This window comes from Lepidochelys kempii, chromosome 1 (genome assembly GCF_965140265.1).
Source record: "Lepidochelys kempii isolate rLepKem1 chromosome 1, rLepKem1.hap2, whole genome shotgun sequence".
Taxonomy (NCBI): Eukaryota; Metazoa; Chordata; order Testudines; family Cheloniidae; genus Lepidochelys; species Lepidochelys kempii.
Genome location: NC_133256.1, coordinates 116,706,815 through 116,723,144, shown reverse-complemented (window position 1 = coordinate 116,723,144; position 16,330 = coordinate 116,706,815). Strand labels below are relative to the sequence as shown.

The window sequence follows — 16,330 nt, the reverse complement described above, 5'->3', positions numbered from 1 at the left end:
GGGACAGAAGAGACTCACTGCCTTTAGGACCTCTTGCATAGGACTGGTCAAAATAAGAGTCCTTGGGCTTACCTGATCACAAGAATCACTCTGCTTCCCTCAGACACAATGCCTCTGGAGTGCCTTACTAGGGTAATGAGCTTCTGCACCCCCCTAACACAAGTCGGTGCTTCAAAAGCACCAGAGTACTTTAAATAGTGTTTTTTAAGTTTTAAAAATTAAAATTATCTTGAATTCATATGCTAAAAAACAGCTTGGATATGGTGACTTTCATTAAATTAATCCTACTTTAATTTACTGGTAACGCCATCAATCACAATACAGCTGTTCTTGTGATTACAGACATTCAACAAGAACCTCAGCTAGGGTAGAGCAGGGTCTCAAGTTAACAGAGCTGAGGATACAGTTATTTATATTATTTCCCCCCCAAAAAGGGTGTAATTAACATTTTAAAATAAAGCAGTAAATGAAATAAATAAATAATACCTGGCACTTCCCCTTGTGCCCAGCCTTCTGGTCCCCAGATCTGGAAAAACTAAGCGAACAAGCTAAAAAACACAAAAGATAAGAGTTACCTGGGTGAGTCATTAACATATAAAGATTTATCTGATTTGTTTTCCTCTAATTGTTTCCATTACTGCACATCCCCTCACAAACTGCTGTGATACCTGTTCTCCCAATAACACTCAAATAGTAATTGCTGAATTAGCTGGTGTGCATCTCTAATATGTTGCCAATATGAAGCCCAGTCTGGCACACCTTACTCAGTCAAGTAGTTCTTACTCACACAAGTAGCCCCAATGACTTTAGTTAGCCTTCTCACGCTTGCAGGATCGGGTTTGACTTATCAATTTTTTTTTATCAAGTTCATCAAGTTGCCGAGTATCCCTTTGCTCATATTGAAGGAAATGTGAATTGAAATCATTCGGCGCCTCTCAAGATTAGCACCATGTAAGCCTGTAAGTGTAATAATCCAAATTGCTATTATTACACACACAGTAGGAGTATGAGCTATCTTATAAAGCTACAGACAAAACAAGAGAGCTCATGCTACCTTTCCTTTTTAGAACAGGAACAGATTATCAAATACACAATGCATCTACTCTAGATAAACCGTGGGAGTCTTCGTTGTCCAGGGTAGGAACAAAATGAATCAAGTATGAAGTTGTTTGGTGTCAAAGGCCTTGTCTATACTAGACATTTTTTTTCCCCAATTGCCCTAAGATGCAGCTCCCACATTGGTAGTAATGATGGGAGTTCTAATGTAACCACGTTGGTAGTGTCTGCCAGCATTTTTACCACCGTGTTACCTCTATTTGATTTAAACTGAGTTTGATGACACAGTATTAAAAATAAAGGCAATAATTATACAGCAATTAAATAATAAAAATATAATAAAACTATACAGCAATTAAACACCTGCAGCTGGCCCAGGTCAACTGACTCGGACTCATGGGGCTTGGGCTGCTGGGCTGTAAAACTGCTGTGTACACATTCAGGCATGGGCTGGAGCCTGAGTTCTGGGACCCCGTAAATGGGGAGGGTCCCAGAACCCAGGCTCCAGCCGAAGCCCAATCATCATGTCTATACAGCAATTTTTAGCCCCACAGTCCGAGTCCTGCGAACTCAAGTCAGCTGACCTGGGCCAGCTCAGCAGCCATGCCACAGGTCTTTTATTCCAGCGTAGACATATCCTAAAGGTCTTGGGGTGAAATCCTCGCAATGAAGTCAATGGTAAAATTCCCATTCATTTCAATAAGACAAGGATTTCATCCCTTGACTTGTCTACACACCAATTTGCACTAGTTTAACAAAATGTGTCTTTTAAAACCCATTTAATTAAACCACTGCAAGTTTGTGTGCCATATTTTGGTTTAAGAGTTGCTTATTTTGATTTAGCTTAATCCTGTGAAACAACAATAAACTACTCTGAAACTGAAATAAGAATAGCTACATACAACTTGTACAACTAAACTAAACTGATTAAAAAAAATACTTCTAATTAAACAGCGGCAAGTAAGTGTGAAGACAAGGCCTAACAGCTTGAATACCAGTGGAGTTGCACCAGTGGTAGCAATAGTGGGAAATTTTGAGCAAAAAATGCATAGGGTAACCATAGTCAAAAATGTTATTTTTTCTTTATTCACATGAATAAAGTTAAGCAGTATGCATCTGTTTGTTAGGACTGAATGATTTGGGTCTTAAAAGATAATTCTCCTGTTGGCTATAAAAGCTCCAGACTATTTGAAGAGTGACATTGTCTAAAGGACTTCTTTTACTCCTGCATCTTGCTTTGCTTGGATGATTCTATAAACACACACATATTCTGTGTGTGGCGCAAAATCTTCATAAGTAAATTTAATTTTTTTTTAAACTGATAAACAACATGAAGACCAGGATGCTTTGCAGCATCAAACCTTGGACAAAAAAAATACAGTGCTAATTGTTTATGTAAAATATAAAGTTTTCAGTCTACACCTGAGAGGTTTGTTGGTATAGCTATACTGGCAAACCTTCCTATTGTAGACACAATTTAACTCTTATACCAGTTTGAAGAATAAAATAAGCTGTCCTAGCAAAAGGACTTTTTTGACGGTATAATTTCATCTATGCTGTGTCTAGAGCTTTTGCAGGTATAGAAATGTCATTTAAAAAAAAAATCACATCTCTAATCAACATTACAATACCAGTAAAAGTTTTGAATGTAGACCTTACCTCAGAGAGAAAATAATGCAGATAAAATTCCCCAAGCAAGCCAAAGAGGGTATTATACCAAGAGATAGGATAGCAGAATTCAAACAAAATCTCTCCCAGAATTCTACATTGAAGGTATTTTATTGCATAACTACTTATCCTTGTCTGTAAATTAAGCTCCCTTAGTTTGCAACATGATCAAACCCTGTACAAATATCTCTTTATGAATTTACACAAGGTCTCAGCCCATTATCTTAAACCCCCATATATGCTATAAAAGCAATGTGCTTTGTACCTTTCCAAATGTAGCAGGATTTACTTGAGTCTGAGCATTCTGAGTGCAATTCTCTATATACATTTCATAAAGTAGACAACGGGGTATGCTGTATCCTTCACAAACATAGAAATTATCCGCTATCCTTTAAAACAAAATGGTACAAAATTTATATCAAATTATATAGTCAAGATTAGAATGTTAAATGTTATTGGCCTGATTCTGATATCACTCCAGGTTTACACTGGTACAACTCTGCTGATTTCCATAGAGTTATTCCTAATCTACAACAGTGTGAGATCAGAATCACATCCACTACTTCTACGTGGATCCATATTCTAAAGAAAATGGTACATCCTCACATATATGAATAAGAGACTGTTCTCAGGTTCCTTTGAATTCCCGTTGGAAGACCTATCAGTTCATACGTATCAAGAGGTTGTGTGAATATACTCCACAGAGCAACAAACCTATCAGATACTATGCAGGTTTTTTTTATACTATAGTTTAATAGTATCATAACAAAGTTAAAACTGACATGGAAAAGTATTAGTATCTCTAAAATGGGAAACTACTGTGATCTTCTAATGTATAATGCAAATATAAAAGGCTCCACAACCAAATGTAATATATTAATTATCTGTTTTCATTTTTAAAAGATGCTGTATAACAGGGCGTTACAAAAGTTAGACCTTACCAGAATACAAAGGGCCAAATTCTACTCTCATTCACACCTGTGAAATTCCACTGATTTTAGCACAAGTATAGAAGAGAGCAGAATTTAGTCTGATATTACTACTCAGTATCACTCCTGATATCCAGACTGCTCTTGATGTGCTTAAATCAGGGAATTGGCAACCTTTGGCATGCAGCCCATCAGGGAAACCTGCTGGCGGGCCAGGATGGTTTGTTTACCTGCAGCGTCTGCAGGTTCGGCTCATTGCAATTCCCACTGGCCGCGGTTCGCCGTTCCAGGCCAATGGGGGCCGTGGGAAGCAGCGACCAGCACATCCCTCAGCCCACGCCACTTCCTGCAGCCCCCATTGGCCTGGAACGGGAGTTCCAATTGGCCGAACCTGCGGACGCTGCAGGTAAATAAACCGCCCCGGCCCGCCAGTGGATTTCGCTGATGGGCCGCGTGCCAAAGGTTGCCAAACCCTGGCTTAAATGCTTGTCCTTGGGCCAAATCCCACTCACCTTACTCACCTGAGTGGTCACATTAAAGTAAACTACTTGTGAGTAAGATGAGGAAGATTTTGAACGTAGTTTCTTGTTAGCCTAAGTTATTATCACCACCAGAAAAATACAGTTTAATTAAGGGATAATGCCAATGGCATCTAGGCTGTCTAAGAATAATACCTCCTGTAGCACAAATACTGAAGCAAAACTGACGCATTTGTGGGAAATAAATGTTGAGACAGGGAAAAGATTAATTTTCAAAGAATGACTCATGGATCATATGAAAACGTTCTATTACAGCGACTTTATTTCTGTTATACCAAATAATTTATGTCAATTTAATTATTTTAGCAGAGTGCCAGTTACTCACAGTACCCTTACTGACATTCAAACTGCTTTAGAAAACAGACTTAGAAGCACTAGCTTATCCATGAAGTACAGGTTTTAAAATAGCATTGGCTATTTTTATTAGCAACCTGATTTCAGGCTGGCTAACATTTATCTTTCTGCTTTATCTTTTATCCTAATGGGTTAGGATTCCAACAATCTGGTTGGCTGAAACAGATTATTTGATATAACTGAGAAAGAACATTACTTCCGAGTATTCTAATGTGAGGGACTGGATCTGTTTCAACTCAGCTTCTTACTCGTGCCTCCTCTCTTTTCTCCACAGAGTGTGTCCCCACTTCCGCTCTCTCCCTTTTAAAGAGACCCCCACCCCCAGGCCTACCTCCCTACCTCTCACCCGTTTGCAACCTATGCCCCCATCCACCAAACAATTCTACAACCTCAGATTGTCACTCAGCCCACCACCTGAGAGTACTGCTTGGCCTTACCTCCCTGCACACAGCTGCTCTGTGCTTCCTGCCAGTTTCTCACCACCTCCAGCTTGACCGCCTGTTGTGAATGAATTGCTTCACAGCTAGAGGCAGGTATGAGCAACCAGCATCAAGGTAGTGAACAGGCAAAGGGCATGCTGAGATAATGGGGTGTTCCCATCATGGGGGTGAGGAAATAGTATTCGGTCTAGTGAAGAGTCCTGACTAAACCTTGCCTCCCAGCCACCAGAAATCCTCTCTTCTCCTGGGTAAAGAGCCATTGGAAAACCCTTGAGAATTGATCATTCTTCCCTGAGGCATTAAACCTGGATCCAAATTCATCCCAGGTATACCATCACTGAAATCCACTGAATTACAACAGAGATTAATTTCTTTAGGGTTTTAGGCAGTTTTCTAGGAGACGAGAATGCAAGTTTTGTACTTCAATGATTTTTTCCAATAGCTTTGCCTCCGCATTTAATTATTTATTGACATAGTATTAGACTACTTTTGTTTTTAGTTATTTTTTTCCAATCTTTTTTCTTAAAACATACCAAACATATTCTAGGTGCCAACATATAAAAGAAGTACAGAAGTACTATGCATCAGAAAAGAGAAAAGACGAAGAAAAAAATGCAATGTTTGGATTCCCATGTATTAACTACAATATTTCCAGCACATGGATTTTTGTGGCACATATCTAAACAAACAAACAAAAACTAAGGAAATAAAAATCAAGCAAGGAAAGGGCGGCAGGGGAGAAAAGAGACAAAGAGGAGAGGGAGTGTGTCGATTTATCTCCCATCGTTCAACCAGGTCTCTTGTAGAGCTGTTTAGTTGACCTGTTCTAGGAAACTGTCCCAAGTAGACTCATATTTTTCCAGGGTTTGCTGTCCATTGTATGTGATCCTCAGGGCCGGCCTTAGGGAAAATGGCACCCTGGGCAAACTTGTATTTTGGTGCTCCTGCCCCTCCATTGCCCATGGGCTCCCCACCCTCCCTTCCCCCCCAACCCCTGCACTGTTTCACCTTCAACCTAATCCCTGCACCTCCCTCTTGCACCCCTAACCGCTGCACTGTGCATGCCCCCTTACTCCAACCCCTGTATTCCCCACCTGTGCCCCAATCCCTGCCCCCTTCACCCCAACCCCTGCACCTCTCTCCTGTGCCCCAACCCCTTCATGGTGCCCCCTCCACTCCTACCCCCTGCACCTCTCTCCTGAGCCCCTAACCCCTGCATCCCCCTCCTGCACCCACATGGGGAAACAGACCCACCTGGATACACAAAGCAGCTGGCATTGTTGCTCACTCCCCCACTGGACTGCTGCTCCTCTGCCCCAGGCACCCTCTGGGCTGCATAAGGAGAGAACAGGAGAGCAGCAGCTGCTGATGCCTCAGCATAGCCCAGGAGGGGAAGTGACCTGAATGCAGGGAGCCCTGGTGTTGTGTGTGTTGGGGAGGGGGTGTGTGTGTGTGAGAGAGAGAGAGACAGAGACAGTGTGTGTTGTGCTGAGGTGAATGTGTGTGTGCCTGAGTGTATGAGTGCGCTGGCTCTTTAAGAAAGCACTCAGGGTCAGGAGCCTGAAGGCTTGTGTACAGACCCAGAGCGGCAGCAGCACACACACAGATTCCCCCTGTCCCATCATCCCAGCTCAGTGGAAATCGGGTGCATGGGTGAGGGGACACCCTGACATTAGCCGCCCCCCACCCCGCCCCAGCAGACAGGAGGATGCTCCCAGTCCGGAGTGGACAGGGGTGGCTCTGGGGAGGAGGGAGGGACAGGAACAGCAGTGGGGGGGAAGAGGGGAACCCCTGCTCTGGAGAAGTCACCTGGCTCCCACGGCTGGTTGTCCAACTGCAGCTCAGGTCTCTCCTCCCGCCTCCAGCTCTGCTACTTGCCTGCCTGCCGCTTCCATCAGCCCACCTGGCCCACAGCAGGTCAGGTGGGAATCCAAACCCTGCGCATGTCGCCCTCTTTGGCGGGCCGCCCCGGGCAGGGGCCCGGACCGCCCACCCCAAAGGCCGACAATGGTGATCCTTTCCTTCGCAGCTAGGTCCACCAGTCCATTATACCAGCCTTCATGCCTAGTATTAGACTACTTTTGGACCAAAATCTTGTGTTTTTTTATTGTCAACATACCAAACAGAAAATAAAACTCGAACTTTTATAAACTTATCAAAGAAAGAATATAAGATGGTGATCTATGAGCTCATTGAGGAGAAAGGACGGTAGTGAGTGGTTAGGAGCTAGCCTTGGGCTCATGTGACCAGTATTCAAGTTCCTGCTCTGCCACAGACTTCCTGTGTGACCTTGGACAAGTCACTTAGCCTCTCTGTGTCTCAGTTCCCCATCTGTAAAATACTATTATTTCTATTTCTCTACCTCATAGGTATACTGTGAGAATAAAAATATTAAAATATTGTGAGGTGTTCACATATTACCATAATGGGGGCATATACAGAATTAAGATCAGTAGGTGGTGTCAATTTAAAATCCTTGAATGTGCTGTGTTGTTGTTTTAAACAAAGTTGACAAAGATATTACAGTCCACAGCCTAGAATCAAAATGGTAGATGTGATGTGGCTTGGAAAGACAGAGAGGCAATACTGGAAGTTTTTCTGCTCTATACAGTGTCACACACTAGTTAACTGTCCTGCCAAAAATGAAAGAACAGCCCTATGTAATAGGTACCAAATGCCAAAAAATGGTGAAGAAGGAAAATAAAAAGGAAACTAATTTTTCTAGGAGAAGATACCCCAGACCACTGGGGATTTTAACGTTTTCTAAATTTATTTTCTTGACAAGTAGCTGTTACATTGCATGACATGTTAATATTGTGTCTCACTGCTGTATTACATCACCGTCCCTTCCCAATTTTTAAACGAAGCACCACTATCACACACGAGGCATTTTGCCAAGTGGGTGTTGAATAACACAGGACAGATGAATGCATGGAAATTAGGACTGTCCAATGAAAAATGATGATAACTTTATCCCATCACACAAGAACTCACACCAACATTTGCCACAACCATCATTTTAGCCTCAAGACAATGTAACCTCAAGAAAATACTGGTGCTGATTCACTATTTGTTACTGCACTCTACATGCCAACATGCATCGGCTGTACACTCCTGCTGCCGTTCATACAGCATTTTAAAAGCTTGCCACTAAGAACCAGAGGATTGTCCTCTTTAACCATCATTACACCTTCCATGCATCATCATTTAAAATAGGTGACACTGAGGCACAGCTCTGTAGCCACACATGCCAATATACATTAAGCGGGGAGACCAGGTAGTCAGCGTTATCGGCAGTTTCTGGTGTCAGAGCTACTGTTCTGCACTATACAATTTATGCCCTACTGGAACTGTTTCCATAACTTGAGCATATAGGACCCCCATAACAATCAAGATTTGTATCTTATGAAGCTATACCAAGGAGCAAGAGTTAAACTAAACTACATAATATCCCTCCTTGCAACGCAGAGCCTACTCTCTGGGTACCCAAGGGGCACATGGTGTGCTCACCCCTATATTCTGCAAGTATCAAAACAGCACGATGGCCTGTCACCTACTATGTCGTGCAAAGGGGTGGCCACATCTCATCACAAATAGCCCAGCAGTGCGGGTACCAAAGACGCACAAGGTGCATCACCTCCATGTCATGGGGGTGCCAGAGCCGTGGCCAGTGTAACGCTCCTCTCCGCCCCATGCCGAGGGGTGCCAGAGCCGTGGCCAGGGTAACGCCCCTCTCCGCCCCATGCCGAGGGGTGCCAGAGCCGGGGCCAGCGTAACGCCCCTCCCCGCCCCATGCCGAGGGGTGCCAGAGCCGTGGCCAGCGTAACGCTCCTCTCCGCCCCATGCCGAGGGGTGCCAGAGCCGGGGCCAGCGTAACGCCCCTCCCCGCCCCATGCCGAGGGGTGCCAGAGCCGTGGCCAGCGTAACGCTCCTCTCCGCCCCATGCCGAGGGGTGCCAGAGCCGTGGCCAGGGTAACGCTCCTCTCCGCCCCATGCCGAGGGGTGCCAGAGCCGTGGCCAGGGTAACGCCCCTCTCCGCCCCATGCCGAGGGGTGCCAGAGCCGGGGCCAGCGTAACGCCCCTCCCCGCCCCATGCCGAGGGGTGCCAGAGCCGTGGCCAGCGTAACGCTCCTCTCCGCCCCATGCCGAGGGGTGCCAGAGCCGGGGCCAGCGTAACGCCCCTCCCCGCCCCATGCCGAGGGGTGCCAGAGCCGTGGCCAGCGTAACGCTCCTCTCCGCCCCATGCCGAGGGGTGCCAGAGCCGTGGCCAGGGTAACGCTCCTCTCCGCCCCATGCCGAGGGGTGCCAGAGCCGTGGCCAGGGTAACGCTCCTCTCCGCCCCATGCCGAGGGGTGCCAGAGCCGGGGCCAGCGTAACGCTCCTCTCCGCCCCATGCCGAGGGGTGCCAGAGCCGGGGCCAGCGTAACGCTCCTCTCTGCCCCATGCCGAGGGGTGCCAGAGCCGGGGCCAGCGTAACGCCCCTCCCCGCCCCATGCCGAGGGGTGCCAGAGCCGGGGCCAGCGTAACGCCCCTCCCCGCCCCATGCCGAGGGGTGCCAGAGCCGTGGTTGGCATCTGCCGCCCTGGCTCTGGGGCTGCTAAAGCCCAGGTCTGGCTCCTTTTGCAAACCACCCCGAGGGTCCGTCCATGCAGCGGGGAAAGGGAGGCTCCCTCCCCGGCAGGGCGGGGGCCGGCGGCACCCACCACTGGGTGATGGGTTGGTACAAGCGGCTGCTGTGCGGGGCCGCCTCCGCGCCCTCCGCCATCCTCTGCAAGCCCGGGGCGGGGGCGCTGCGGAGCCGGGCAGGGGCTACCGCCGCCGGGGCGCTGTTTACTTTAGAAGCCGGTTCCAGAGCGCGGGGCGCACGAAGGCGGCTCAACGCGCGAAGCCCGCGGAGGCGGGAGGCGGGGCCGGGCTTGGCGCCTGGGGCTGAGGAGCCCGGCGGCGGGGCCCAGCCGGTAAAACGCTGCCCGGCGGGAAGAGACACGCAGGGGGCGGGATCGCAGCCCCACCCTTGCAAGCAGGACAGCCTGTCTCGCGCCGCCGCAGCCCCGCCTTACCCCGCTCTCCAGCCCCACGTCCCTCTCGCCGCTCTCCTGCCCCCAGCCGGGGAGAACCGGCACAAGGCCCCCGCCCGCCAGCCGCGCTGTCTTTAAATCATGGCTCCTGGCCTCCCTTCCCCGCAATCCCGACTCCCTCCCTCCCCTGATTTCCATCAGTCCTCAAACAGGCACCAGCAGGTTCCGTGCTGTTACTTAAAAAAAAAAAAAAAATTGCTTCGTCTCCCTATGCCCAATCCTGGGCCCACTGACACAGAAAGTTTCGCTTGCGGCTTCCATCTTTGCCTTCGCTGGGGACAAACGGGGCCCAATCCTGCGCAAATAAAGTCAGGTGGATGTTATTGAGCTTGACTTTCGGTGAAGTATAAGTATATCACTGGAGACACTTAGTACCAAAACAGTGAGATGCACAAAAGATTGCCCACAGCCTCTTTAAGAACGCTTGAAAATATAAAGGACATCTTAATATACAAAAAGAAAAGGAGTACTTGTGGCACCTTAGAGACTAACCAATTTATTAGAGCATAAGCTTTCGCTCACGAAAGCTTAGGCTCTAATAAATTGGTTAGTCTCTAAGGTGCCACAAGTACTCCTTTTCTTTTTGCGAATACAGACTAACACGGCTGTTACTCTGAAACCAAGCAGTCCTAGTTATTTTTCACTTCTAATAACCAAAATGTTCATCACAGCAATAAAATGATATCCTGACATCTACAATATATTCAACAGTACGGATGACAGTAGTTTCTTTATCATCATCATAATCATAGCCCCAGTCCTGCAACTGGAACAGTGCAGAAAGAGCTTTTGATTTCAGTGCCACTACTCATGCTTAAAGTGAAGTATGTACGTAAGTGTTTGGCAGGATGAAAGTCTGAGGTACCCAGCAACATAAATGGTGAAATTTCTGACTCTTAATAGGGCCTTTCCTGGAACTCAATAAAACATTCCCAAATTTGAATTCCGCATGAATTGCATGTAGGAAAACGAATTACATGTAAATAATTATATGCAAAGATGTTGGGTAAAGGCATAAAGCAGCTGTTACGCAGCAGTACGTTTGGATAATGTAAGCGCTCTTTTCAATACATTTTTGTGAGCATTTTAAAGCATTACTTACAGGGTTTTATATAACGATGCCTTAAACTCCCATAATGTTTTAATTTCTCTTTACTATAGACAGATGAAAAGACTGTCTGCTCCACTGAAACCCTTCAAGCACTTTTCCATTGCAAGCATCCATTATGCAAAATGAATTTTATTACCACATGACTGACAATAATACATTATATATGGTCAGAGCATCTAAAAGCTTCCTAGTGGACAGAACTGAATTATATCAGAATTCTGCCTCTCAGAAACTGCCATGGCTTCTTAATGTAAATTAACTGTTGATACCCTAGCAGAAACGTTTGACACTGACAGATTTGCTTTATTTATCATGACAAGAGGATCAAAACAAACTTGTCTTTAGACCAGTGGTTTTCAACCTGTAGTCTGCAGACCTCTGGGGGTCCACAGATTATGTCTCAGAGGTCTGAAGGGGGCCGCATCTCCACTTGAAATTTTTTAGGGGTCTGCAAATGAAAAAAGGTTGAAAACCATTGCTGTAGGCAAATTAAAAAAGGGGGGAAAGCCAAAAAAGACAGCTTGAAGGTAGATGTGGTTTTTTATTCCATTTTATATTCCTACATTCTAGCCTGCATTTAAGGGGGCAGCACACAAGCCATAATGAATAATATACATTGCTTTGAATCTGTAGAACCCTGGTACTGTATTGAGAACCTCATCCGCAGGCCCCTTCATCCATGCAGTTCTCAACGCAGGATTCAGGCCGGTCCTTGAAAACTGTCTCTTAAAACACAGGCTCACATACACACATACTAACCAGTACAATTAGGTACAACAGTCATTAATCACTGTTTAATAACAGCCTTATGTAACAACCGGCAGGACTAGAACCAGGAAGTTCCAGGCCCCCAAGACGTTAGTGTTGCCACCAGAAGCTCAAGCCAGGTTTCTGCTGGGGGATCCTGTGATGCTAGACACTACAGGAAGTACCGCCCATCAGGGCTTGAGTGGCAGTCCTTCACATCGCACTGATTGCCCATACAGAGATATAAACCAGAAAGCCATCACAAGGAGATGTCTGAGCAACGATGCAGACTTCCTGCTTGCTTATGTTCCAGACCTTGCCTTGCTGTGAACCACAAACTCCAGCTCCTGTGCTCAGTTTGACCCTGACTCTGCTACTTGGCTCCTATCTGAACCTCAGTGCCTGACTCTGACTTCCTGGCATCTTGACCCCGACCCCATTATTTGGCTTTTGTCTGCAAGTCAGTGTTTGACCCTGACTTCCTGACCCAGTTCAACGCCAACTCTGCTACTCATCTCCTGACCGTAACTTGGTAATTAACCCATGCACACAGCCCAGCCCTGACACCTGTTTTTCCCAGTGTAGATTGCATGTGAGTCTCCAAGGAGATTTAGCTGTGTGAGAAGTATGAAGGGCTACAATAACACCAAAAAGGTTCGACAAGTCAAAATTTCAAATCAGGCCAATTATTTAGTGGTCTTGTAAGCTAGTGGGCATATTCACTAGCTGGACTGGTCCAAAATAAGCCCAAACGCTGCAGTCAGTTCCACCTTGCTCTTCTCAGGGCAGATTTTATTAAATAAAAGATGCAAAAGGCTCAAAGTAATACAAATGCTTAATAAATAGACTTCTCTGCATTCTGCAAGCTGGTAGTGAAAAGGACACATCTTTCCCCCTGCTTGTAGACTTTCTTGAATCTTGGCTACTATAGAGAAGTCTTTTCCTGACCCTGGATCTCTCCTATTGACTGCCCATAAGAAACAGGCAGACAATATTCTGTGGGTCCTATGCTTACATCTAGTGTGACTACAGCTTGCAGTTTTAAAGGGACCAAGGACTGTGACAGGCACACTGGGCCTATCTGAAATGCCATGAAGTAGGTGGAGTCCTCAAGAGGAAGTAATTCCACTGGAAAAACAACAACCTCCCCCTTCAAAGGGAAGAGGTCACAAAAATGTGAAGCCCAATTGACCTCCTTGGAGCAACAAAAATCAAACACAAACAAGCTTGGGTCAAAGGTTAAAAACAAGGCAACCAGAAAGGGAAAACTGAGCAGAGAATTCCCCAACAGAATCCACTACTGTGAAAAGTTGTTCAGGGAGTCAGTGGACCTCACCCAAAAGCACTCTGACTGGATACATGATTTAACAGGTGTAAGAACAGAGGTGTCCAGCTTCCTGACAGGAGGATGTGTGCATGTGCCCTAAGGCTCAGTGCCTTGTTTCAAGTTTGAAACTCAAATTCTTTTATCAATTTTCTTCCATTTTTCAGAAAATTTCTCCTTATTCTTCAGAATAAACCTGGCAATTTTCAGACAAAACCAATTTCAGTATCCAAATGGTTAAAGGCCTTTGATTGTAAACTTAAGCTCTGATCCTTCAGTTTAATCAAACAGAACTTTGTGGCACGATGGACTCCAGGGTCTGTCCCTACAGTTCCAATGGCAGGATTGGGGCCATAATAATTATAAAGACAGTATCATAACTCCATATTCTGCCATAATTTGAAAGACATCAGGCTACTTTATTGCTGTTGTGGATATCCTCTTTATGTCAAATGAAACACCTCTGGACACATTTTAAGGGAAAATATCTGCACTTGAATCAAGACTAATTTATGACCTAAAATTAGGTATGGTTGAATTGATTACAAAAAACCCCAAACAAACTCCTTTCCTCCAACATTCACCTGTAGCTAGAACAAATTTGAATCAAACCTTGAGGTCATAAAAGGGTCAAAAATTACCTTAAATAGTTTATTTTGCACACAATTGCTTCCTAGTTTCAGCCAGGTGCTTCTTCAGTTACCATCCACTAACAGTCAAGCAGGACTGTATTGGCACCCTTATGGGTGTATCTACAATTAGGGAAACATTTTTCTGCACCAGTGTTTCCAACAGCAGAATTGGAAGTGTGGACAAGGCACAGGTTCTGAAGAGTGCAAGAGTATATGGTCCTCAAAGCACCTGCATGTTGTCTCCATTGCTGTTTCCATCATTGGTAGCAGTAGTGGAACTATCTCAATGCAGTTAAATACACATTTTTCTATGAGATAGTTGCTTGATCTATTTTCCTGTGGCGGGAAATTGGTGATGATGGGCAGGGCCCTACCAAATTCATGGTCCATTTTGGTCAATTTCATGCTCATGGGATTTTAAAAAATCATAAATTTCATTATTTCAGCTATTTAAATCTGAAATTCCATGGTGTTGTAATTGTAGGGGTCACAACCTAAAAAGGAGTTTTGTGTGCATGAGTCACAAGTTATTGTAGGGGGGTTGCGGTACAGCTACCCTTACTTCTGTGCTGCTGCTTTTAGTGGCACTGCCTTCAGAGATGGGCACCTGGAGAGCAGCGGCTGCTGGCCATGAGCCCAGCTCTGAAGGCAGAGGTGCTGCCAGGAGCAGCACATAGTAAGGATAGCATGGTATGGCATTGCTACCCTTACTTCTCCGCTGTTGCCTGCAGAGCTGGGCCCTCAGTCAGCAGCCGCCACTCTCTGGCAGCCAGCTCTGAAGGCAGCAGCACAGAAGTTAGGGTGGCATGGTAGGGTATTGCTACTTTTACTTCTGGGCTGCTGCTGGCAGGGCACCACCTTCAGAGCTGGGTGCCGGCCACCAGCTGCCGCTCTCCAGCCTCCACTGACGGCAGCACAGAAGTAAGGGTAGCAATACTGCAGCCACCTAAAATAACCTCGCGACCCCTCTACAGCTTCCTTTTGGGTCAGGACCCCCAATTTGAGAAATGTTGGTTTCCCCCTTGAAATCTGTATAGCGTAAAGTAAAACCACACAAAAGACCAGATTTCACGGTGGAAGACCAGATTTCACAGTCCATGACACGTTTTTCATGGCTGTGAATTTGGTAGGGCCCTAATGATGGGTAAGAGGTAAGAAACTTGGTCTGGAACAGTATACAAGTAGGTCTTTAAAATGACAAGCTACAGGGTTTAGGCAGTGTTTGAGCAAAAGTCTTGTTTGAAAAAGGTAAACATGCTGCTTCAAGAAATAATTCATCCACTAAATTTTTGTTGTTTTCCATATCTCTACTAGATGACCTACCAGGGACGCAGTAGCATCTGTACAAATGACTGGTTTTTCCCTTTGATATTTTAATGGTGCCAAGTGATCAGCCGTTATCTCAATCTGATCAGTTTACTGTGAACAGAGATCTTGAAGATACTAGCTAGACTGCAATACTCAGTTTGAAATAAATCAAACCTGATAGCTCTTAGAAAATACAAGATTATATTTCTTTGTGTCCCAACACTTGAAGCAGCAGGAAAAACAAAACGGAACTGCAATTGTCCTCACCATGAAGAGTGTTTTGACATGCTCAAAGCTCTTTGGGGCCTCTGTTTGGTCGATAGGAGTAGAACACAGTTGTGCGCTAGAGGCACACCGAGTGTTCTATGCAACTTATTCAGTAAAGGAAGGGCTTCTACGGCAAGTGATTGAGGGCTAATGCACACTTTTGCGCATCAAGGCCAAGTGCAGCAATACATTTTAGCATAGGCTTAAGTACATCTCAGTTCAGCAAAGCACTTAAGTATGCACTTAACTTTTTTAAAGTGCTTTGCTGAATAGGGATAGATTGCTGAATCAGTGTTAATGAAGCAGGGTTCCTACCGATATGAAGCCATAGGGAGTTGTAGGGGCTATGCTAGAGATAACTCCTCAAGGGAGGGCAAAGTACCAACTTCTCTTAAATAAGTATCTCCAACTATTGCCCCTCAAGTTTGTCTGGAAGCAGAGCCAGTCTCTGGGCAATCTAAGGAGTTCAGCTGACCTGTAGCAGACTACCTAATTGGCTACACTGCCTGACTGGTTGGAAGTATCAGGAGACTAGCTCTTAATCCCAGCAGCAGTAGTAGTTCAGTGGCTGCTCAAAGCATTCACCCTTGACTGCAGTAACCCTGGTCCTGCCTTGGACTCAGCCTTGTCCCTGCCTTGCCTCACTCCAAGTAACCCAGCTCTGACCCTTGGCTCCAATTCCTGACTCTGGCTCTGACCGTCTGCTTTGGCATCTAGCCTCTGACTCCAGCTTTGACCCTGGACTTCTCTTCCTAGCTATTGACTCCTGTTCTAACCACTAGACACAACTCCTGCTCCAGTCACTCAGCATGATTGCACATGTCCCAAGCTCAGACAGTTAATCACCCCAACACAAAAATAAGAGAACTAGAGCTGA

At 45.7% G+C, this 16,330-nt stretch overlaps 1 protein-coding gene across 2 annotated transcripts in view; it reads right to left on the bottom strand.

The window, feature by feature from the left end:
* RFX8 (regulatory factor X8) overlaps nucleotides 1-9,920 on the bottom strand; it is a 48,570-nt gene extending 38,650 nt beyond the window's left edge. Inside the window, exons 1-3 of one of the 2 annotated variants that reach the window (XM_073327607.1) lie at nucleotides 9,821-9,920; nucleotides 2,990-3,113; nucleotides 487-548 (exon numbers count right to left, since the gene is read on the bottom strand). In XM_073327607.1, the coding sequence (XP_073183708.1) occupies nucleotides 487-548; nucleotides 2,990-3,052 (125 nt within the window). In that variant the 5' untranslated portion in view covers nucleotides 3,053-3,113; nucleotides 9,821-9,920. The remainder of the gene's footprint in view (nucleotides 1-486; nucleotides 549-2,989; nucleotides 3,114-9,820) is intronic. The other variant, XM_073327580.1, reaches the window with a different exon arrangement.
* Nucleotides 9,921-16,330: the final 6,410 nt, after the last annotated feature.